The sequence below is a fragment of the Chaetodon trifascialis genome, chromosome 6, assembly GCF_039877785.1.
Source record: "Chaetodon trifascialis isolate fChaTrf1 chromosome 6, fChaTrf1.hap1, whole genome shotgun sequence".
NCBI classification, from domain to species: Eukaryota; Metazoa; Chordata; class Actinopteri; order Chaetodontiformes; family Chaetodontidae; genus Chaetodon; species Chaetodon trifascialis.
The window spans coordinates 23,499,342-23,523,629 of record NC_092061.1 but is presented as its reverse complement, the minus strand read 5'-3'; the positions used below and the strand labels follow the sequence as shown (position 1 = coordinate 23,523,629).

Sequence of the window (24,288 nt, the reverse complement as noted above, 5' to 3'; positions counted from 1 at the left end):
AACAGGCTTAGCAGGGTGCTCTTACTGTTTCAGGAAAGATACTAAATGACCTCCTCTGGGACTGCATGGTGGGGTGTGCAGGGGATTTACTACAATGGGAAAACAGGATGTCATCAAAACAGCTCTATTTCAAAGGACAAGATCTGAGTTCACAAACTGTTCTATGCCATGAACTCCAAAAAAGACCCTATGAACTTGTTTGGCAAATTTGTGCATTTCATAATTTACTTCCAAACGGTATAAATGTCTACACTGTGTCAGGAGGTAGTGAAGGTGAGACTGAAAGTAGTGACTGCAAGCTCTCTAAAGCATCCTCTAGCTGGACACTTTGGAGCAAATTAAACTACTCCTCATTTTGACAGGAAACCCCCTTCAAATCAACTTTCTGAGGGAGCCCTGGAGCCCTAAGGCACTTCCACCAGAACCCTGCTCTGAAGAACCCTCGCTGCACACATACAACACCTCACAGAGCTAACGCAGTCCATCACAATAACTGTGACTGCTTTTCAAATTTGCGCTCAGTCAAACGTGATTAACCCACCTCTAGGGATATTTTACGGCCTTGTGCCAACCGCCTGGTTAAGGATTAGGCTCATTTTGCGGGCGATGGTGTGGCGTCGGAGCCACAGGCGGAGAACAAGCCACGAGAGCTGGCCGATGGAGAAATCCCTGCCAATTTACTGCTAACCTTCAACGGGTTGTGAGATAAGGTGTGGCTGGATGTATATGTGTCTCATAAAAGAGCCATTGTGCAGCTGGATAAATCTATCAGGAGGCTTGAGCTACGGCCCGGTTACTTTATTTATTATGCTCTCACTGTCAGATGAAAAAAAAGTGATGTTACATCTACTGCTCAGAAGGCCTTGTGCAGTGAATATGTGTCTGTTCATGGGTCAGCAGGTGAGTAGGTGGAGACAGCACCATACGACTGGTCAGCGCAGCGCCCTCCGACTGTGAGCGCTCCCATCTGGACAAACAATGAAAGATATTTTTAAACCAGATATAGTTACAGCACTGAGCTGTTTGTACCTCTTTTATGAACCTGTTGTTTATTCATCTCTAACTTATTTTGTTTGTCTTTGCTCCCTCTAAATCACTCTGCACCCATGTTTTACACATCAGTTAGGAGTGTAGATAATACTTTTTGTCGTCACGTCACATCTGCAAACACTTTTTAGATTAATAGTCTTCAGACTTTTCCCTTTTTTGGTTGCTCTTGTTTTGTTTTGTTTTTGTCCATTCAACAACCCAGAACCCAAAAATATGCAATTTTCCCGTTGAGAAGCAGGAACCTACAACCGTTGAAAATTGTTGTTGTCGATTAAGAGTTTCTGCATTAATATTAATGTTTTGACGCCATAAAAGCCATTATTATAATGACTGATGTTAACTTGGTGAAGAAGAAAAACCTTCCCTGCACCAGACAGTCGTCTACAGTGAGATAATGACAGAGGACTGGAGCAGTCCTCTACATAAACACAGTCCCTCACACTCGGAGCAGTTTGGAGCCAGAGCTTAATGCTAAACACTACCACAGATCTGAAATCTGTGGGTCAACCAGAGTACACAGACACCATGACCTCCACAAAACTCCAAAACAAGACAGAGCTCCCTCTCATCTCGCAGTGTCGGAAGTGAAAAACATTGAGTCTGAGTCACACAAAGAACATTTAACAGCAATAAAGTCAAGTGAGAGGGAGAGAAAGGCAAGGCCACCATTTCTGCACCTAATGAACTTCACTGCTTCTGGAAGAGGTAAACAGGGCTAAATTGGATCTGAACAGGATCTGTACTAGTTTGCTGCAGATGACATTATGTTGCAGTTAAGATTCTTAATCAGAAATTAATAGCACCACAAAAAAACAACTGCTCATTTACAAGCTAATGGAAACAAGTCTACCTGATTTCCTCTGAATATTGAGTAGGGGATAAAAATGCAGAGAGACAATAGACAAGGCCCTCGTTCTGATGCTGAGTGTGTGTGCGTGTGTGTTTGTTTGTGTGCACGCGGGTGCATGCGTGAGGCTGAGCAAGCAAGAGAGTCTTTTAAGCTTACTTTCAAAGCTGCAAGCTGATCATGAATATTTAAAACGAGGCAGATATCTGAAATATAGTTTTGGTGCCGTGCCTTTTTTTCACATGCTAAATAAGCACTACATTTTGAGCAAGCGCCACGGTATAAAAATAAATGGCGTCTTTGAAGCTGTGGCTCCTTCACTATGAAGTGTGGTTTTCATCCCAAACATTTGCAGGATGAATTAAAAATATCAGAAAAACTGCATTTTGAATGATCAGGAGAGCGCTCCAGAGAGTATATATTATGAATGCACAGTAAAGCCTTTTGGCTGGATCCAAACTGAAGAGGTGCCTGCTGCACTGCTGCATAAGAAGGATGGGTGAGTAGGTGGGTGTGGGCGGAGGCTTTTTTTTTTTTTTTCAGGTGGGGTACTTCGGATCTCACTGTCTAATAGAGTCATTCCTAAACTCTGAAGAGCTCCCCAAGGTGCTAGATTTGAAAGAGCGCCTCTTTCTTCCACTCAAGCGTTAGCACTTCTCAAATTTTATTTCTGTGTCATGCACTATTCATGCTCTGGGTCTGTGTTGTGTTGCTCTGCAGGTGGTTGGGAGGAAGAGGAGGATGCAGATGAAATATGGATTATCTCCTCTCAGTGTCTGGCTAAGCCCCACTTTGCTGGCACCGCTGCTTTTCAATGTAGCTCCCCTCCCACTCAGCCAGCCAGCTGCAGGCCTAGCATCTGGCTGCTAACCCCCCGCCCAGCCTTTAATCAACCAGACACACACACACACACACACACACACACACACACACACACACACACACACACACACACACACACACACACACAAACATCTCTATCCACCGCCCCCCTGATAAAACAACCCCCTCCTCCTGCATCAGCTGCTGCTGTTCAGTGCAACAGGAAATGCTGACTTCTGAAAATTTAGGAATCCAGTAAACAGGATCTTGACCCAAAATAGCCTTTAACTGGAAGACCAATGATGACGGCCCACAGACTCTAAACTGTCCTATTAAGAGATGGCTCGAGGCAGTTTGGATGACAGATATCATCCAAACACTGGTGAAGACATGACTCCCTACAGGAAGGAAATCTCAGCCCAACCCTTCAGAGCCCTCTGGGACATCAGCCGGAGCTGCTCCTAATCCTAAACCCACACAGCTCTACAGAGTCTGGTACTTCTAGATATTACCTAGACCTACTCACACTATGGATTTACATTAGCAAATAATTCAGATTTTTTTATTTATTGCAGCTTTAGCCATCATTCATATTGGTAAGAACAGCAGTGTGCTCACCAAATTAGCTGCTTGGATCAGGGAATGTGTCAACGGTGCTAAAACGATGTCGGGCAGGAAATACAAGCAGACCATCCAACAGGCTTTAAACACCAAGCTTTCAAATTAGGCAAACTTCTTTGTGAAAGAAAATGAAGGCCAGCAGCAAAATGATTGCCCAGCTATCCCTAAAAATCCACTATGGCTTACAAACTGACTGTGTTTGCTGTAATAGTGCACACACACCATTTTCCTGTGCAATGAGGGATTATTACCAACATTTCAGATGCACTAACTCTCAGTTTTACCTTCAAATGACAGAGTTTAGATGATATTGCTAATCGTTTGGCTTGTTTACATCCTCTCTGACTGTGTTTTAGACAGTCGTAATCGGTGTGTACTCTAGGATCTCAGCAATTACTTTGGAGAGAACAACAGAAATGATGGCCAAAGCTAAAAAAAAAGACACCTAATTTGTAAAAAACTGAAATTTTCCTTCAAGGTGCAACCAGTGTTAACATTTTCTCTCTCAAAAAACATTCTGCCCTCAAAAGAATCTACATTAGATGAAGCAGAAGAGGCAGGAAAATGTGATTGAGCTCCATATTTGAGCCATAAACTTGCCTTATACAAGGGCTAAACATGAGGAGTGATCAACCCTAATTTGATCCATTCTGTGTCAGACCAAATTGCTGAAGTTTCAACACTGCCCATTAGGGGATGGCAGTTGTTAGTGAGTAATGAAAACGTTTAACTGTTGCTCATGTTGGTGCGGACCCCCTGAAACCTCCTCGAGGACCATCAGGGATCTCCAGACTTTGTAATAGATCCACGGCATTACTATTTTAACCCAGGGGAATGTGGCTAATCTGATAGTAATTATGCAGAGAACAACAGTCATCACTGCACACTTCAGTGAGTGGTGCTTCAGGCCAGTCCAGTAGCAGAAGAAGCGACTGCAGCACCAGCTGATGGAGCCGCCGCGCCTCCCTGTCTCCAGCTGTGATTATCAGGAACACTGAGGAGCTTGTGTGTTTTTGTCTCTGTCAGACAGAGGATGTCCGGTGAGCACCAGCCATCTGATTACCTACAATTCCGATGCCGTGCAGCCACTCCAAATCAGTTTAGCCTCATCCCCCTCTCTTAATTGACCAAAACATGGGTACTTTCCAGGGTCAGCAACCAAGGATGTTTAGCAACCTTGATGAAACCTGAAACCAGGATACAGTATGTAACTCACTGTGGTGTATTTGTGGTTGGAAACATTAGATTTATGTAAGAACTTGTTGTATGGGTACTCAAATCATCTGCCAAACATGACACACTTAACCTAACATTTGGAGTGGATGAATATAGCAATATCTGACAAAAGGTGCTGTGCATCAACTTAAAACACTGTTGTGAATGTGAAACACTTATTACTGTATACCAAGTCAACTTGTAGTAATACCCACAGAGCGGGGACGGACAATGTCCTTAACTCTGGGTCCTTGTTTATCTTATTGTAATGGTTAAGTGGTGTATTGCTGGCATGGCATTATGAGCAAAGTGGGAGCTGGACAAATTGTACACAAACGGAAGGAAACGCAGTGCTGGTCGTTTTCCTGCTGTCTGCCCACTGTGGAATCTAACCCCACCCTGGCAGGCTGAATTCATAAAGAAAGAGGCTAACGGGTACAGCTCTGCTGTTCAGAGCATGGTATGCGTAGTTCAGTACAGCCCTGACAAACATGTCAACTCTCCTGTGAGAAAGCAAACTTTAATGAGCACGCTCCTCAGACTTTCAGCGTATAGCCAAGGCAGAGGTTTAGCGAGGCCGCCCCACATCCGGAGGGTTACCTCGGCTATTACCTTTGCACGAGCTGGCAGGAGCCCCTTGGTGTGTGTGTGTGTGTGTGTGTGTGTGTACAGTAAATGTCTTGGGTGAGCGGAGGCCCATACTCTGGCCCACACAGAGAGAGAGTGGGGTCCACTCAAGGGGGAGTGGGCCTCTGTCTGACAGCTTAAAATAGAGTGAAGGGTGTGAAATGACTGCGGCCAGACCGACTGCGTGGAGAGCTTTTGCGGGGGGGTTGCTGCATTCAACAACTCTTACTGCTGTGCAATGAGTTCTGCAGCATGTAAGTGGAGCCCAAAAATAGCTCGCTACAATGTTGGATCCAGATCCAGATACATGTGCTGCGTGGACTCACGCTCAAGTCCTTTAGGGTTAGAGGAAGACTAGCTGGAAAATCTCCAGCAAAAATCAGACAGTAAAACTTTCTAACAAAGCAAGAATCATGAAATTATTGAAGGTACTAGGAGCTCCTTAAAGCAGGGCGAGGCAGCTTTCACTCCAGGTTTTACAGAGCGAGACTCCTCAAGCGGTTCAGTAAAATCCCCCCACACTGGAATAATTTGCCCTGTAAGACATTGGTTTTTATGATTACCATAATAATCATAAAAGCTTTCAGTAGCTGTGGCCACAGAGGAGCGTCCTTCATATCAGAGGTGGACAAGGCTGACTGGCCAGTATCTCATTTTTAATCAAAGTCTAAATATATTGGCTAACACACTAATGTTCTCACTCACAAGATATTTCTGTCAGCAGCAGCCAAACACACCCCGCCGTGCACCCGAGCATAAACACACACACACAGACACACACACACACCACTGTCACAGTACTTTTATTTGTGAGTATAAAAAAAAAATTTACTGGACAGTGACAGCCTTTTCCAATAATCCTCCTGGAGAAAGAGCTGTAAGAAGGCAGCTTTGGCAATAGAAAAGCAGGCACACAATCGAAAGCAAATCTTTCTCTGGGAAAACGGAATATAACCACAGGGCTTTTTGTCAGCTTTACACTGCGAGAAAAGAGGCAGATATGCAAGTTTCTCAAAAGGTCCTAGTCAGCTTTTCACAAGTAACTGCAGAGGTTACAAAAGCACTGTGTAGGGAACAGACTTGGAGGGCTGGACCGACACCAACAGCATTAACTACAATACATGCTAACATCCTGTGCTTTTGTGGCCTGAACACTGTCCTCTTCCTTTATGCCTCAGCAGGAATGTGAACTTCATACACAACGGTGGTCTGTGACACATTGTACACGGCACAGGAAACAAGGCTGCCCACGGACATATTGAATCCTTTATGTGACGTTCATATATCAATACATTATGAGCACGAAAAACGGCCCTTGAGATAAGCTACACAGATAAATGGCTGTCCTTTTTTAAAGAAATCAGTGTCTAACTGCCAATAGACATTTTCCTGGTTGCAAACGATTGAGGATGTGCCTGCAGCAAGGGGATAAACACCTCATTGTTGTAATGTCATGATAGCTTACATACGGTTAGTGTTGTGAAGTTCACACTTCGCAAGAGCTACAGCTCAAACTTTAGTTCACACACATTAAAATGAACGAGTTCACATTCAGTTCACAGTTTTGAATTCTGAACCACAGTCCACAGTCCCCATAAAATGAAGGCTGGGGGCTTATGGAAGGGACTGTAACTAAGTGCATGTACTCAAGAACTGTACTCAAGTACAAATTCAAGGGACTTGTAGTTTGCTTTTCACTCAGATTACATTTTTTTCAGATTCTTCCTGTCAGTGTATTTCCTACTTATCTGATAAACCGAAGGATGAAGTGTTCCTTTATGGGCTGACAAATGGGTTCTCTTGCTTCTGCTACGTGGTTCTCACAGGACAGCGACGCTACAAATACTTTTGATACTTGAAGTCCATTTTGCTGATAATACCTGGATTTTCACAGCCTGGTCTTGTACTTAAAGTTGCAGTAGGTAAGATGGAGAAGAGAGCAGACTTAGCCTGAAAATTTGAACCAACACAAGTTCACGTCACTCCCCCTCCCTCTCCGCTGCACTCATGCCCTGCCTCCAAGCCCCTCCTCCCTGTGGCCTCTGTGTGGCCGCCATGACAACCTGTAACGTTAGCCTTAGCATCGGAAACAAGCTAACTCTGCCCAGCCGCTACATCACAGTCACTAACATACCGTACGCGCTGCGGAGTGTTACTGTAACAATCACCATATTATCTTTATGGTTATTTGCTGACTTAGCCGTATATGCTGTTGTTGGCAGCGGCGGTATGGGCAGTTTCTCCTTTGCGGGTGGCTGTTGCTCCGCCATAGCTTTCACTAGCCTCCTGATGCCGCTCACAGAGCTGTTTGGCTGAGCGGCAACATGAGCAGAGGGAGGGGGCTGTTCGCAGCGTGTGTGAGTAATGATTGACAGATGTCAGACACTCCCTCAGACGCTCCTCTGGCTCTGATTGGTTGTTTTGTGTCGGGCGTGGTGCATTCTTGCAAATCGCAGTAGGAGCAGTAGGTGGGACCAATGGAGTGTTTTTTTTCACAGATTACATGTTTCATGTGCTGCTGTCTGGGCATAGGGACAGTTGGGACAGCAAATATGACAAAAAATTACTTTTATACAAGTTTCCTACTGCAGCTTTAAGTACAATGATTACTGAATACTACTTGTGCTACTGGTTGAGAACTGAGGGTAACCATTCCTTTACAAAATGCTGTGAGTGTGACTTGGGTGGAGGAACACTGCAGCTGTTGGCTCGTGATGTGAGCCTGTTAATGATTTCTTGTGATCATCAGTCACTCGCAGATAATTTCCAAGACTGGTCGGATGCTTCGATGTGTTGTTTCAAATTTGTTGCTGGTGGTTGAACTTGTTTTTTCAGACCCGGCGGGCACAATTTGTATCAAAATGGGAGATTTTTTTCAGTTGGAATCTATACTGGTTCGTTCACGAAACTGCATCAAATATTCATTCTAATCATGCCATCATGCTGTAAAACACAGCGTGTGAGCTGCTCGCGTTCATGTTCATTAGCTGCAAACTGAGACGTTTAATTCACAGTTCACCAAAATGTGAGCATGTTAAAAGTGCTGTACACCAGTAAAATGACTTTTTAGAGGTAAAACTCTATGTTTAACTTATCCTCAGGCTTCCAAAACACAGTTAGCTTTTGCAGGTAATGAGAACTGAGTCTCATATAATGTGTCCCAAACCATCAACAGGCTGCATGGGTTTAAAGCTCAGAAGCCTCCTCACACAAGAAGCATTAGCATCAAAAAAAGAAATTTGTTAGCCAGGCTCACTATGACAAACCTTACTAGTTTTTATGGAAAACAATCCATCTAATTAAAATGTACTCTGAACAGATCACTAAATGCTTATAGCTAATTATGCACTGAGCTAAGAGGGAGGTTTCTTTCCTTTCCCAACATCACTTTTTGCAATTTGTGCAATTTACGGCACAAAAACAACTCGCGTTTCTTTTCTCTCACTGAAATCCATCCATGGTTTCTACCGTGCTGTGAACAAAATATTCAAGCAACAGTGAATTCTTGTTTTGGGTTTAAAAAAAACTTACACTGGTCAAGCCCAACCTTTCAAGTATTCAAATATATATTCTGACATGACATAGAGCCAATTTCTTTAAAAGTCAGTTCTCGTCCAAACCATTCATAGCCAAATGAGTAACAGAGTTTGTCATCAAAGCCAGCAGGCAGTGTTTTTGCTGCATTTATGTGCACTGGCTCAACACCTGACTTCTCTGGTCTGCATCAGCTCAGCCATGCAGGCGGTTCCTTAATGAGAACGGGTTTGTGCTTGACAGCAGGGTTTGGAACATGCAGAGAGAGAAGCAACCCTGACACTAAAAGGGAATCACACCTCTCCCTTACCTGAGACATCCCCAGATTTCATTGCAATTACTCTGAGCATCTGCACACTATCCAGGCTGAGCACTGTGGAGCATCACCCTGTGAGTGGCACAGAGCTGGCCCAGTGCCTTTGCCATCGCAAGTCCAGCAAATAAATAAGATATGCAACAATCGTTTCACTTCTAATTCAGGACTCCGGATGCACCCTCATTTCATTAGGCTGAAATTCTGACTGAAACAAAGAGAGACAAGACAAGGCCATAAGCATAGCGTGCCAGAGAGTGGTTAGATAGATAGCAGGCAACCACCATTCAATAACAAAAAGAACACTCAATCTTATTTTGGATCCCTGCAAGCTTTGGAGTTGTGTTTTTCTCTTCAATCGGAGCAGATTTTTATCTAACCACTAAACTGCTGTGAACAGATCGACTGCTTGCTGGAATGCCCCAGTCATGGTGAATATTTCATATGAAACCTATTGTTGTCTAGCCACTGGGGCCTCAGCAAATGGCCCAATGAGGGAGAAAACACTGGAGTAGATTCCACAGACCAAAGCCCATTAGTCCACTGGCCTCAGGAAGGAACTAAGCAATATCTCAGGATGATGAAAGCAACTTTTTCAGGCCAGTGATACAGTGAACAAAGATTGAGGAACGATGATATCTGAAGACCTCTGCTAATCCTGTGGAATGTATCAGACAGGGAACAGCCAGCTCCAGATTATGATTCAAGGGCGCAAAGAGAAACTGGCTGCAACCCTACCGCAAATGATTCTCCACACACTGGGAAAGAAAACGATGACTCTCACTGTTTACACATAACTTACTTTGTCATGTAATAAGAAGCCAAGAGACCCCCACCCTAAAAGCCTCAAAAACATAACCCTGTGAAAGATTTCTTCCAGATTCGATGCCCACTGTATCATCTAAGCTGCAGTCATCTGTGTTGATTCCAGGCTAACCCTAACCCACAAACGGAAGTCGTATCTGACTGCTCCATGGGAAAGCAACATTTGCAATGTTTTTTCCAAACAAGACAAATACGTCATCAACTATGGTGCAAATTGTAATATGCAAATTGCGACACTAAAACAGAGAATTAAATGCAGGAAATAAAAAATGAAACCAATTGTGCAGGAGATGTGAAAAAATCCCCTGGGATTTCAAGCTAAAAACATTATGCAATCAACATTGTCATCTTAAAAATGACAAGTAATGTAATATTTCGTTCTTATTCATTCCATCCAAAACCTCCAAACAGTCACCAGCTGGGAAAAGAAAAGCCAAACTAAAGATGAGGACATCAGTTGGTCTGAGAAGCAGACAGCCTTGAATCACCAGCAGTAATTCAGCGAGTCAGTGAAGGGCTTCAGAACAATGTCCCAGCCTCACACCACAGAAACAGAAACAGGGCAATGATATCTGCCACAAAACTGCCAGCAGGAGACATCTTATAAGACAAGACCTCAAGTCAGAAACCATACCAGCACTCCCAACTCTGCCCCTGTCCTCATCTGCCTATGCTGGAATCAGGGTCCTTGCATGGAATAACTGGCACATTTTTCTCTCGTCAGTTTCTGAACACTCAGTGGCTATAAAATGCAATAAATACAGTAGGCGAAAGGAGGTTGAAAGTGGATGAAACTACAAACCAAAAGTCCCACAACTAAGAACATCGACATGGTAGATTTCCCATGTGTGCACGTTTCAAAAGTCAGAGTGCTACAGGGGTGCTACAAATGCCACTTCCACGCTGCATGCCAAAAGAGAAGCCACGTGCCGAACGGACAGCTATTTTCTCCTGAAAAACAAGGGCTTCAAATTCCTAACATATTGTGGAGATTAGACAGCAATTCAGTGGAATTCCGAGCCCCATATGGTGACAAGGTGCTCACATCTCCCGCTATTAGAGGTTTGTGTTCCTTGCCAGGAGTTCCAGTACTTGTTCTAAAGCCAAAATAAAGATTAAGCGACAGAGGGGAGCAAAGAGAAGGCCAGCAGTGTGTAGTGAAATAATGCTCATTTTGGTGTGAATGATTAAACCTCCTCTCATCGGTTACTGCGAGAGCAGGCTCTGGACTGTAAAGCAGGTTTTAGGAGGATGGAGAGCGGCAGGGGGAGGGTCCCGTCACATGGATCATGACTCATTTGAGGTATTAGACCACGGCTGTTCCAGTTTCCCAAATCACCTCTATAGACTTGTGGGACAACACACAATGAGTCAGTCCTTGGACACTTTGAATGAAAAGGTGGTGGCATTCCCAATTCAAGCAACAGTGAATCCAGGAAATGAGCAATAAGCTCCTATTGTGCAAATCTCTGGAGTTTACAGGAAAAGTCTCAGACTGCCTTCAATTGATGAAGGACCTTTTACCTGCAAGTGCTCAGCGATGCTAATGAGGATTCACAGCTATGATGGAATGTTTACTGAGCTACCTTACTAGAGTACAGCAGCATCTGTAATAGCCTCAAGAAAACAAGCCCCCCACTGAGCCTTTTCTGAAGTAACATCAAAACAGACTCTCTGCGCATCGAGCTTGAATTAGGTTGTCACAGTCTGAGAAATTAGTCTCCATAACTGTCTGAGTGCATGGCTGTCATATTTCATCATGCACGTTGTTTCACTAGACCAGTCAGGCGACAAACACAAAAACAGACCCAGCAGACATTAACATAAAACGCCATCTCTGCTGGATCCCAGTTTGACATCCGACGGCCTGAAAGAGGCATGAAAGAGATATCATTCCTTCAGGCCACGGCCTCCTGAGTGGCGTCACCAAAGCAAAGCAGTTTGTTGCATCATCAAGGCTGCCCTGCGTGTTCAAGTTGGGATATTAAAAGGAGAAAACAGCACTGACTGATTGGGACTCCAACAGCCCCATTAGCGAGGCACGTTCCAGAGGCATGCAACAATTAAGGCAGCTCTGCCTGCCAGACTGGAAGATCCATGAGCAGCCAAATGCTCATCGTTCAAAGCAGCCAAGCTGAAACCTCAAGCCAAAAGATGTAACTTCTAGAGAGAAAAATATCCATATAAACAAAAAAATCATACTGACTACAGTGATTCTGCAGCACGTTTACAATTGCTGCATTATGAAACATGCTCACAGGAAATCCAAAACAATATTCACATTCCAATGAAAAGAAAGCTGCACTTGAACATCCAACTATTGAATATGCATAGTGAAGACAGACGGATAACTTCCTGAATACATCACCAAGGGAGCATTAATCCAGTATGCAGGTACCGTTATTTAGCTTCTCTGTGACCACAGGGGACAGAAATGTGTCTAGTAACAGCAGTAATGTCAGAGTTCTCCTGGCTGTATGTTTCTTTTCTCACATGGTCCTCTGAGAGCGAACAGCAGCTTCAGCACTACAGAGGCTGACCCACTTCAGAACCTCACTGCACAATGCTGCAATGTTGCCGCTAGCAAAGTTCACAAACACTGCCAAATATACACAGCATGCAGGAATTCATACATCGAAGCATCTGTAACATTCACTCAGCATCCACAATGTGCACAAACACAGAAACACGCAACCTCTGTACAGTAAACGTAGCAAAGAAACCTACTTTTAAACTCCATCTTGCAGACTTCAGCTCCTCCCTGGAGAGGTTATCTGCAGTGAAAAGGCCGACAGTCTTTCTCTGCAGCGCCTGCTCTAGACACTGCACACCTCTGTAGCCATCAAACCACAAAACAATCCAAGCTGAGCTTTTAACAAACTTCTGAGAGAACAGGTACCACGAATGGGCACCAGATAACCAAGGTTTGGATAACTTCTCAAAGTGCACAGCTGTGGTAGAGGAGAGGCAGGAGCGTTCAGCTGGGAGGGAAAGTTAATTAGGTTTGTTGGTGTATGTTGGATAGAGAAGACAGGAGGCTTGTTTGCCACAGAGACTGGAGTACAGCACAGCAGCTTGTGGCTTCGGGGCTCCAAGGTCGGAGGGCTGGGGACATCATGCCAGTCCTGCTGCCTGCAAGCCTCAGATTGCAAAGCGTGGACGGAGGCCTGTAATTTCAGATCGGTCTCTGTGCACGTGTCCACTGTGATTTCCACACCACAATGTGGCAGGGGACACAATATCTTTCCCTTTGAAGGCCGTCCCACAGATTTAGTATCCAACTCTCAGCCCCTGCTGCAATGACCATATTTCAGTGAGACTGGTTGGAATAATTCTGGACTCTTTGGAGAATGTAGGCAATTTGTCATCACTAATATAGCAGAACATGAACACATTTGCATATTCATCATTTGTAAAACTGCAGCACTACAAAAAAATACAGCAGTAATGAATTATTGAAGGCTGAAAACCCACACTGTTATTTAATCAATATATCAGGATTAAACACTGAAACCGACAAAATGGTCCGATACACTGGCCATGCTCTTGCTAACCCAGTTTTTTAGGTCAACCTCGTTGGTTGACAATGCAAATGCTGTTTAACTCATCACTCATACAAATGACCCACTATACTCACAGTCATGTTATCTGGTTGGTAGGGTTGGGCTGTATGTCTTTCTCCTGTAAAGTGCTATCTATCTCCGGTTGTGCTTGGCCTTTGAAGGCAATGTGCCAATCAATTATCACACTGTCACATTCCTGCTACCACACATTGGCTACTTCATCAGTCTGTATGGCAGGTGTCAAATAATACTACATGGCAGAACTACAGAACACAGAACTAGAGTAAATTTTCATTTCCTCCTTAAATTTTTTCCCTGACTGTAGAAAGCACCAACTGGGTTCATTTGTGCAGGTAATTACAGAAGGTAGTAAAGCATTCAGCGCACTCCACTTTCATCACCATTAACAGTGCAAGACCATAACAAGACCTTGTTAAAGCTACAATATGAGCGGCGTGAGAACATGAAGGATCAAGGAAAGGGTGCACTCAGTCTGGTCTCCCATGACTTCTGGCTCAACGGTAAGTGACACTTGTGCACTGCACATTGATACATATTCCGCTGGCCAGTTACGGACTGCAGCAGCTTCAATTAGCACCAGGATTTTAGGAGCATTATGCTGCAAGGATTGTGGATAAATGACAGGGAATACAGCGGAGGTGGATTATGACTTGGAGCAGAATGAGGAAGGAGTGCTCCCATCTGAGCATTCGAGTCTGGAATGTAACTTCACCGTGACCCCAAAAACACTCCTTGTGTTCCCTTGTAGGCTGAACAACAGAGGCTGCAGCTGGCCACTCCTTCACAGGAACTTACTCACCCCCCACCTAGCACACACACACACACACTCTTAGGGGCAGATTCAAGAGAGACAGCGCACAAAACAGCGAAGAGTGGGTTTTATTGGATTAAGCCTCTCTTAACTGTACTAGAATATGGTGGAAAGAATTTGGGAACTCAAGGAGGTCTGTATCAACAGGCCTTGTTTGCTTAACTTTGAGAACGTCGCAGGGTTTAGTGCACTCTTTTTCACACGTCCTAAATCTGTGGAGGTAAAAAGGAAAAAAAACATGCCTTAGAGCAGCTGCTGACCAACCAGAGTATTAAATTGAGACCCTCCTTGAATCTCTAAGGATCCAGTAAAGCAGCTTGGTAACCAACAGCAACTTAGAACAGCCATAGGAAAATAAATACCCATATGAGCCTCATGGTGATGGCAGCCAGGGGTCCAGTTAGGAAAATATGGGCTGTGATTCTCCAGCACTGGGCATGTTTGAGAGGCAATGTACCTGCAGTATCAATCTTCAGAGCTGTATGTTTTTGTATTTTTTCAAGCACAGTTAACACCACAGACACCGGCAGGCACACAGGGGGTGGAGCTATTTCTGTCACTGTCTGCCTTGTAAAGACATGTAAACACACAAATAATGATGGAAAATGGGTTGTTCAAATGGCTCAGTAGCCAGTGTGCCTGTGCCATCAGGTCGTGACTGTCCCGTCTCGCAGACGCTCTCCCACTACATTATTAGGTAATAAAGCAAAATGTAGAGTATTACTCAATACATCATTTATAAATGAACCCTGATAGCTGTAGAAAAATGGGACCACTATAGAGAAAATAGGTTTATTCTGTTTTGTTTTCTATGAGTCCCCTGGTATGATTTCCCTCTTATCGTGCAGGATTGAGGTACGGCACAAAGGAAGTAACTTGCATCGTGTTTCATGTCCACTGCGGCTCAACTGGCCCGCAATTGAATCCTGACACAGCCTTTTCTCTCCAACTTTCAGCTGCCCCCTCTTCAGAAAAAGAACACACAACTACGATGTCCTATTACCAAACTAAAAGCTTGCTTGGCCGGAGCATAGAGGATACTGGCAGCTCTAAAAGCCGACACCACAGGGCCAGGATTGTACACTCTCCAACCCAGTGCAGAGTGTTAAGTACAGCACCTTCCACGGGTGGCTGGCACCTGTCCCTCCATATCCGCAGACCTGGTTGGCACAGATCAACACTGCACCATGCTCCACTTCACAGCCTATTACACATTCCAAACAAATTAAATATGAGGGGGTGTGATGGGGCGCGATGGCATTTTCGTGGAGCCCCAGCAGCCAGCGCAGGCTACGCATGATGCAGAGGTTCATTAGACAGCTCAATAGAGCCTTGTGGAATGTGCGAGCAGGCGCATCACTCCATTGTTCACCAGCGGCTCCTCTGGGAATGGGCTGAGCATATATCAAGAGAAGATGAGAAGATGAGCACCATTGCTGTGCCATCACATGTAATGGCATATGACAACCAGCCCAGTGTTGAGATGCCTCTATTGTAGAAACTATTGAAGTGTACAAACCGTTGTCTGCGTGGAGAATCGGCAGCACTGAGAGAGCCAGGAAATCGTTTATCTTTCCCATTTTAGGAGGTTCTGTTCCTGGTTTGGCTGAACTCTTGCCACTGGTTAGCATAATGTTTGTGTGCAGGCACTGCTGGGGCCCGAGCTGTGGCTGCTACAGTGAAGGCTGCGTGTAGCAGGGGCCGTTGTGGCCCTGAGGCCGGTCAGCTTACAGTGGTTTGGACTTTCCCTCTCCCTCTTTCCTCCTCTATCATTCTCTTTTATTTTTCTCCCTGGACCCAAGCCATCAGCAGTAACAGCCACTATTGTGTGTTGCGAGATCCAGAGCAGCATTCTAATGAAGTGCCGGACCTCATCAGCGCACTTCAACCGCCAGCGGGTCAGTAACAGCCAGTCCTCACTCCAAACCCCCTCCAGGCTTTGTGACTGAGCTCTAAGCAAGCAAAACATGGATCTATGACAGTTAGAGACATGCGGCTTTTCAGATACAATATATGAGCCTTTTGTTAAAAATCATCACAGATAAGCCCGTCAACGATATCAAAATTCAAATAAAAGAACTGCTCTTGACGCATAAGGATTATCTACACTGATAATACAGCATCAACATGGCAGTTTATGACTTTCTTGCCTGTTTGACTGCAATAGCCGATGTTACCCTGTGTGATTAAAAAAAAAAATTGACAGCGGTGTATTTGGAAAGACTCTCACTACACAGGGTTGTCATGGGTCATTCATTTTCTATTTGCATTTGTAGCAATTCTGGCATTAGTCTGGTTTCCGTCCACATGTAGTGTAAATTTTAACCGACTTAACAGAAAATCGATAGAAAACAATGCAAAGTTATGTGCGTTTCAATCTACTACTATTATGTGAATGTGCATGAGAAGAAATTAAACATGTTGAGATGAACTGTTGGTGGCGCTAATTCTCCACTCAGGTGCCATTAGACCTTGGTAAAAGAACGGGGCACAACGAGGTGAGGTCTTTAAAAGAGCATCGAGCCTCAAACTGTGGAAAATGACATGAAGCTGTGATGGAAATATGACACATCCATTTCAGCCAGCTGTTTTTATACAGGTAATTGGAAAAGTTTTTAACAACTGTGCAAAATTAGCACGGTCAGCTAAAATAATAACCATCAGGTGATTATGTGACAACCGGAACACATCTCTCCTGGTTTGTGACAAAATTAGTGTGCTGAACAAATAAAATGTTTGACAAAAGTTAAAGGTGGTGCAACATAAAATTAATGCATTTTTTTGTCACCGATGTTTACACTCACACTTCACTTACATCCGTAAGCACATGTGTCACATGTGAACACAGACTGACGTCCACGGCTGGTCACAGGTGTATGCCTCATCCAACCGGTCACTACACTGGCAACATTTAATCAGGTAAGTGTGACATGACATAATGGATAAAACACATGGTTTCAGTGAATTACTCGCTGTTTCTGTACATATCATTAGCTGCCAGCTTCCATCAAAGAAATCTGCTGTGGCTTCAATCAATCTTCAAAACCCCAACGACTGTGATGACTCCTTACAGCACTTAGACTAAATAAACTGGAGATGCCTCATCCAAGCTCCTCGCACTGCCACATGTCAGTGTAATCTGAATGGTCAGCCGGCACTGATAGAGCCCTGCTAAAGAGCTGTCAGAGGGAATCATTAATCCCAAAAGGCAGCATGTGACAGATGGCACAATGATGGAGGATCGATGTTGTCCCCGCCATCCCAACTACTTCCAGTGGCCGGCCGAGAGGCAGGAACTGGGCTAATCCCTCAAAAGAAAGTTCCAGACTAAACACGCACGAGGAGCCTGAGCCATCTCATGCTCCCCCAGCCCCCACGGCTGCTCTGCATGTACTGCCACGTACAATGTGGATGGTACTGAAGGGGGTTAAGAAGAAAAAGGGAGAAGTAAGGAGGTGTTTGTTCCAGCATTTCTGGTTGAGGGAAGCTTTATGAGGACTTTGACCTTCCCCCTCAGGGCCCCTCTGAGAGGTCCCCAGCTGCAGGACGGAGGGGGTGGAGCCTATATGAACTATACATAACTGTCAAAGGAGCCCCAGTTCTTTTGAAAAGGCCCCAGAGCCAGACCCTTCTGCAATTGAAGGTCCGGGTGGCAGCAGTGTTCCCAGCATGGAACGCACGAAGAGAGGGAAAAGGAAGGAAAGAATAAGAGAAAAGAACTTCCCCTGTATGGTCTTGTGCTCCATTCAAGATAAACAGCACATGTCATATCAATAAATCAACGAATCCTATGGGCCGTCTTAAGTACTGCTTATGTTCCTGCAGTCCATCTAATGCCCTTGAGTAATTGCTGTTTGTCGAGCGGAAATTAAATCTTTACTATCGATATTATAATAAGACGGTTACGGACCAGTCTGGTCGTCAGCTGGGGTCAAATTCAGCCACAGCACTTCTCAACACTCACACTGCCAGCTGTGTTTCTATGGTATAGATGCTGGGAAGATGGGAGTTTGCAGGCCAAGCTGTCATCAATCACTGGCTTTAAGGCTTACCGGGTGTTGCCCAAAGAACTGTCACATCTGCAACTTTAAACCACAGTCCCTGCGAGAAAGCCAATTGCTGTGGTGACACACACGCAAACACACACAAACACAAGTATATCCAGAGGAAAATTTGCACATGAACATACATGCACACAAACACTCCCACACCACGCAGGTCAATACAACAGCACATTGGGCCACTAAGAAGAGTCCTTTTCTTGTGGTGTATCTATCTCTTAAATTAGAGCATCAGGTTGTGTAATAACCAAACTGTTGCCATTATGTAATCACACCACCATTAGGATATGAGATTATCATGAAAATATTGTCACTACAATAAATACAGGCCTGATGTGCCCGCAAGCACAACTTTATTGAGAGTGTAATGAGTTAGCTTTCTGGTCAGCCTCTACCGCTGTGTGACTAAGCCCATTCTGCTTTCTCTGGGGCAAGTGGCTTTCTTATCTGCCTGATCGAAAACATGTCTCTTGTTGCTTGCTTCGAGCAGCACAGATAGAAAGGTGTTTATTGGACACAGTCAGGGAAACCATGAATCCCACTCCCATATAAACAGGGCTACCCTGTCTGTAGCCTGAAGACAAACACTGAGTAAATAAGCCAGGGATCCAACTGATGTTACTGTGTAGCCTCCAGTGTGTGCGTGTGTGTGGGTATGTGTGCATTTGTGTGCTGAAGGAAGAGTGGGCTGACACTGTGTCTACACCTCCCCTCTGGTGGATTTAATGCATTTGGCAGCAGGAAAAGCACAAAAACTCTCAATCAGCCAAGTAGCCATTACTAAGTGACTGGAAGTTCATTGTGCAAAATGTTAAACCAGGGAAACACAATAGAGTGTTTTCAAGGATGTGCATGAAATATATGCGTGCACACAGGATTCATACTGTATGCACCCTGCACACCGGTTTGATAAGAGGCACGCTGTAGAGCTGAATAGGTAAAAAAAAAGACAACAACAACAGCTCTCGCAAGATAATAAGCTGCCATCTCATTAATGCGATGCTTCTTCTCCCCAATGCCGCTTCCAAACATAGCAGTATGAAAACATCCATCTCCAGCATCTCTCGCCCCCCCTCCAGCCTTCCAATTTACTGCCACTCACCTTTTTTTAATTCCATCAGCATGATGATGAAAGCTGAGAGAGCATTATGGTCCTCGCCAGTGGTAAGACAGTGAGTGAGCGAGTGCGGGCCTGCATCAGTCACACTGTCAGCCAGCCAAATGGGTTAGGAGGGGAGGGGAAGCCAAGGCAAGGGGGGGGGGGGGGGTCTGTAGTCTGTAGTGCCAAGGGTTGAGTGGCACAGACCCCTAATTCTCCACACAACATAACCACAATGTAAACACTTGAGGGTGCGTGCATATGATGGAGAGCACCAACATACAGTTTACGATGCACAGTAATGTGTAGTACTTGCTGGGGTCAGAAGGGATTTGCACATATTTCTTAGTGTTTGTTTTAACCCACATGGTGCACCAGATGTCTGGTATACTGTTGCATCAGAAGCTTTCACATAAAGCAAAGCAAACTGTCTTTCACAATGTAACTGCAGTGATTGCAACACAGTTACTATAGAAAACTATCACAATATGGGTGCAATAATTCTTTTCATTATCGATTTTCACATTTTGATTCACTAGTTTAGACAGAGATGACTTACAGATGGCCAGTTGATGAATTAGTGAATTCACAGAAAATACACAAGAAGAAATTTGGAAGTTGAGTAATTGTTTCAGTCATTTTTAAGCAAAAAAGCCAAAAAACTGGTCCACATGTGAATATTTGCTGCTTTTCTTTGTGCTCTATCACTGTTAACCGAATACCCTTGAGTTTAAGTCAGATTTGTTAATGGTGAAAAATTACCATTAGTTGTGACCCTGAACTGGTTTATTGCCAAGTCTGGTACACATGAAAATAATGTGAAAAATGCCCTAAAAAAGTTCTTTCAATTTCTTGTTTCATTGGACATATAGAAAGACCAGAGAAACACAGAAAATGATTAGACATTATTAGCTGCGGCCAGCAGATGTTTGCCATTTTTGCTTAATCCGTCATTAGAGGATGATAACAGCTAAAAATAAAAATCAGCATCAGCATGAAGATGTTGAGAAGGACAAAGTATTCATTTAAAACCAGAAACAGGCACCCAGTGACAGAAGTAGGTGGCTAGATGGTGGGCGGGGTGGCAGATACTGGAACATGTTGTGTCATGGGTCATGTGATGAGAGCAGCCATGGGAAGTATGGGAAACATGGGGAGTATGGCCAGGCTGTGTGACGGGAAGGCCATCTGGTATCACCAGTCACCAGGCACTTGCCACCATATGATTGGACCCTCTCGCCTGCAAAACACAGCAGGCACCCCCCCCCCCCCCAAATCTTCTCCCATCCTGCACCCAACCCCCCAGTGAATGCCCCCTTGCACTGATGCGGTCTCCACAGCCATTGACCGCTCATATGTTTCCGGTCAGCAGCATTATTCTTGTGTGACCTCCACTCTCTAAACAGTACCACTCCTCATGCTCTACATGTCTTCAAATATTGATCTGCACAATGTCTTCTGCAGTCACAAAAGAGGAGCCTGAGGAGAGGAATGGAAGAGAATACGGGCAGAGGACGGTCGAGCTGTCACACAAAAACACCCCCGCAGAAAAAAAAAAAAAAAAGAAAAGATGAAGAGAAGTTTGATGGATTTTTAATTTCGGGAAGAAATCAAACAGCATCGGAGAGGGGGGAACGCTCAGCTGCTGCAGCTGAAAGCCCCGCTAGCTGTCAGGAATCTGGCAGTAACCTGCAGTCTGAAGACAGGACCTCCTTTAGTCTTTGGCTGAATCACTGATGAATTATTTTGTTATTCAGATGGGCCCTTCTCGCTTGTGGAGGAGAAGCAACATCAGTTTTTTGATAGACCTTGGCAAGACGAGGACTACTGGATTATTCATAATGTTTTCCTTTCTCCTGCACGACAAATCTGTTCTTCTATTTTTCATGAGGAGAAGATGCTCCGGCCTCTGCGGCTAAAGTCGGAGGATTTGGGCGCTACCCTGCTGGTGAAAAGTTCTAAAATAGAGGCCAGTTTATATTTAACTCAGACATGGTCTGGTGGAGGCACCCCCACTAATTGAGGGCTATGCAGTAATCTTCAGTGGGCTAAAACTCATTTACCATAAGCTCTGCTGCAGCATTAAGATGAGGTCAAGGCAGATCATCACCTCTCTCATCTCCTCTTGCTATCTACTTTCTTCTGAGTTTAAAAACTGATTTTAAGCTATTAAAGAGGCAGCCCTAATGAACATGTAGAGCGCAATGTAGAGCACCGCTGCTCAAAGTGGCAGCGAGAGGCTCGAATGACAACTCCAGACTGCCGGGCCCAATAGAGCAACACCAAGAAGAATGACAAACCAACAACACGGAGACTGAAATCGATCCATTTCTGGCTTAAGTGTGACATGAACACACATGTCGACCCCCTGCCCCTAAAGCACTGCACAAGCAGGTGCTCCTGAGCTGAGGAATGTCCAGCTGAGTTGAAAAGGTCGTGCCACGAAGCTCGCCTGCCCTTAAGTATGCCAGCTATCTCAGTCTTACGGGGGTCACAGACACAGGGGGGCACCCTGCACCTCTGCGACCCATTTTGGGAATCATCTTGAGAGAGCCTTATCTCAGGTTGTTAACATGCTTTTCATCCCATCCACATAATCCAAGCCAGGATTCCAACGGGCAGCTTTTGCCCTGCTTCTGATCCATCGGCTCGCACCGAGAGTGCTGCCTTCAAACTTGGGATGGAAAGAACAAAGTGTGAAGGCGAAAAACAGCTTCTCTTCTTGGCGGCGGTCCTCCAGTTATCTGGTGGCACTCATCCACGGGGGCCACGGTTAACGTATTATTATCAGAGCAATGTGGAGCGCTGACAGAATGTTTTTCTCCACCAGTCAGGGGTTTGGTAACTCCACCCCTCTCAGCCCAGCGGAGGAGAGCGGCGCTGATGAGAAGTTGACCTTATTCAATCAGATTTTTTGCCTCCACTTTCTTTCTTTTCAGATGTCTGTCTTCGTCTTCTTTTTGTGAGCATCCGAGCGCTGCCAAGCTCAGCGGGGAAAAGAGCGTTGTGATGGTGTAGGCTGCCTGTGGATGCGCTTCAAACACAGGGAACACTTCCAATAATGTATGCACATCATGCCCTGGTACGCACACACCCACACAGACACAGTAACACACTCGCAAGAGCTAACAAAAGCACATTCCTGCAGTATCTGTGCAAGTGAAAGACAAAAGGCTTTAATGCCATGTCTCTCATACAATTGGCACTACAGCCCACAGGCTATAAATCTGGGGCTGGGCTCATTCAGAGCCTAGCAGGCGATGATCAGGGACAAACTGATCAGGGACAAACTTTCAATACTTCACTGCTTGTCCCACGATCGCACCAGTCATTCTATAGGTGGCACTGACATGTCTGATCCCATGAATGTGTCAGGGAACTCATAAGTCACAGCACTGCTTTCCTGCACGCCCCCACCAGCGCACACACACAGGACCACCACTCAACATCTCATGGTCAGGACTATTTACAACGTCAAATGGTCACTAAGTAGTGGAGGCGCACGCAGTCTTTACTGTGTCTGATGCCATTCAGTAGCCTGTAGACACGCACGCGTACACACGTGCACGCAGGCTACACGTCCATGTGTGCACACGCGCGCACTCACTCCCGCACTATCCACCTGAAGGACATCGATAAATATGATAATCTCTGCTCTCGTGCATTAAACTGGATGGGGGAAAAAGCTACAGAAAAGACATAAAGAGTGATGCTCCTGGATAAAATCTGTTAGCAGGCAACCAAACCCAAACAATGAGGAATCAATTAGGAGGAGAGAGACAAGAGGAGTCAGAGAGGCTGAAGATACGATGAGAGGAGGGAGAGAGAGAGAGAAGACCGGCAGCCACAGCAACACAAACCTGTTTCACTTCAGCAGGCATGGTCCAAAATCCCCCCTTCGCTCCCGAAAAAACAAAAACCTCCCGGAGAAATGTGTGACAACTATTTCCTCCACTCGGAAAAGTTCTCCTTTCCCTCCTCTCCTCCTGTCGTCTCCTCACGTTTTCCTGGTCTATTTACGTTGAGTTTTCCCTCTGTGAGCGCAGAGGCAGCAGCTCAGACGCAGGCAGCCATCCCCCAGCTCTGTGTCGAGCTACACACAGTTAGGTACACATACGGGAAGTGTGGTGGGGTGCCTTTCAAAATAAAAGCGCGACTATTGCGCACGCTCGCAAAAGTCAGCGTATCAGATAACAACTACAAAACTACATTTGAAACAACCAGAAAAAAACTGTATGCGGTTCAAGTTGTAGGTTGATACTGTATTGTTAGAAGAGAAAATGGCCCAATACAAAATTTAATTGAGGTTACTGTTACTTTCCATGTCTTTAAAACAAGTCTCAAATCCCAAACTCTAGTTTTAGGTTAAAAAAACAGCTTGGACACTAAACGTGTCTATCTTATAGGCCTACTGACAGTCATGGTCATATGTTTAGACTAGAGACATGTGTTTAACAGTGAAAGGTAACTAACTGAATTTTAAAAACACAACAACAAGGAGTCAGTCATTATTATTTTTTTCATAGACAGTACAAGCCTAGGTCCATAATGCATCTGTTGGCACTATTGGAGATCTGAAGACACATACATACCTATACTAAAGTAGTAAGTGCAATTTTTTTAATTATTTATTTCAGGAGTAATGATAGTCAAATAAATTTGTTGTTTGCTATACTTGACAAAAGACACTTCCTTCGGATAATGTGAGGATGCTGATTTGACTACACTGACTGACTTTTTTTTTCCCCCCAGAGAGCATTAAAGCGGAATGAATGTGAGACTGAACATCTACTGTGAGCTGCGCCTTTTTGGAAGAAACACTCATGCTTTTATTTTGGAAGTTAAATCACCCTACATCCGGTGTAATTGTGGCTATCCC

At 44.7% G+C, this 24,288-nt stretch overlaps 1 protein-coding gene across 16 annotated transcripts in view; it reads right to left on the bottom strand.

The window, feature by feature from the left end:
- Positions 1 to 24,288, bottom strand: part of arvcfb (ARVCF delta catenin family member b) — a 209,428-nt gene that overhangs the window by 87,419 nt on the left and 97,721 nt on the right. For 2 of the 16 annotated variants that reach the window (XM_070965216.1, XM_070965218.1), the window contains exon 1: positions 23,270 to 23,510. The exons of 11 other annotated variants lie outside the window; for them this stretch is intronic. In XM_070965216.1, coding sequence (XP_070821317.1) covers positions 23,270 to 23,290 — 21 coding nt within the window. In that variant the 5' untranslated portion in view covers positions 23,291 to 23,510. Of the gene's footprint in view, positions 1 to 23,269; positions 23,514 to 24,288 lie in introns of those variants that run through there. 3 more of the 16 variants (XM_070965214.1, XM_070965213.1, XM_070965220.1) reach the window with 3 other exon arrangements.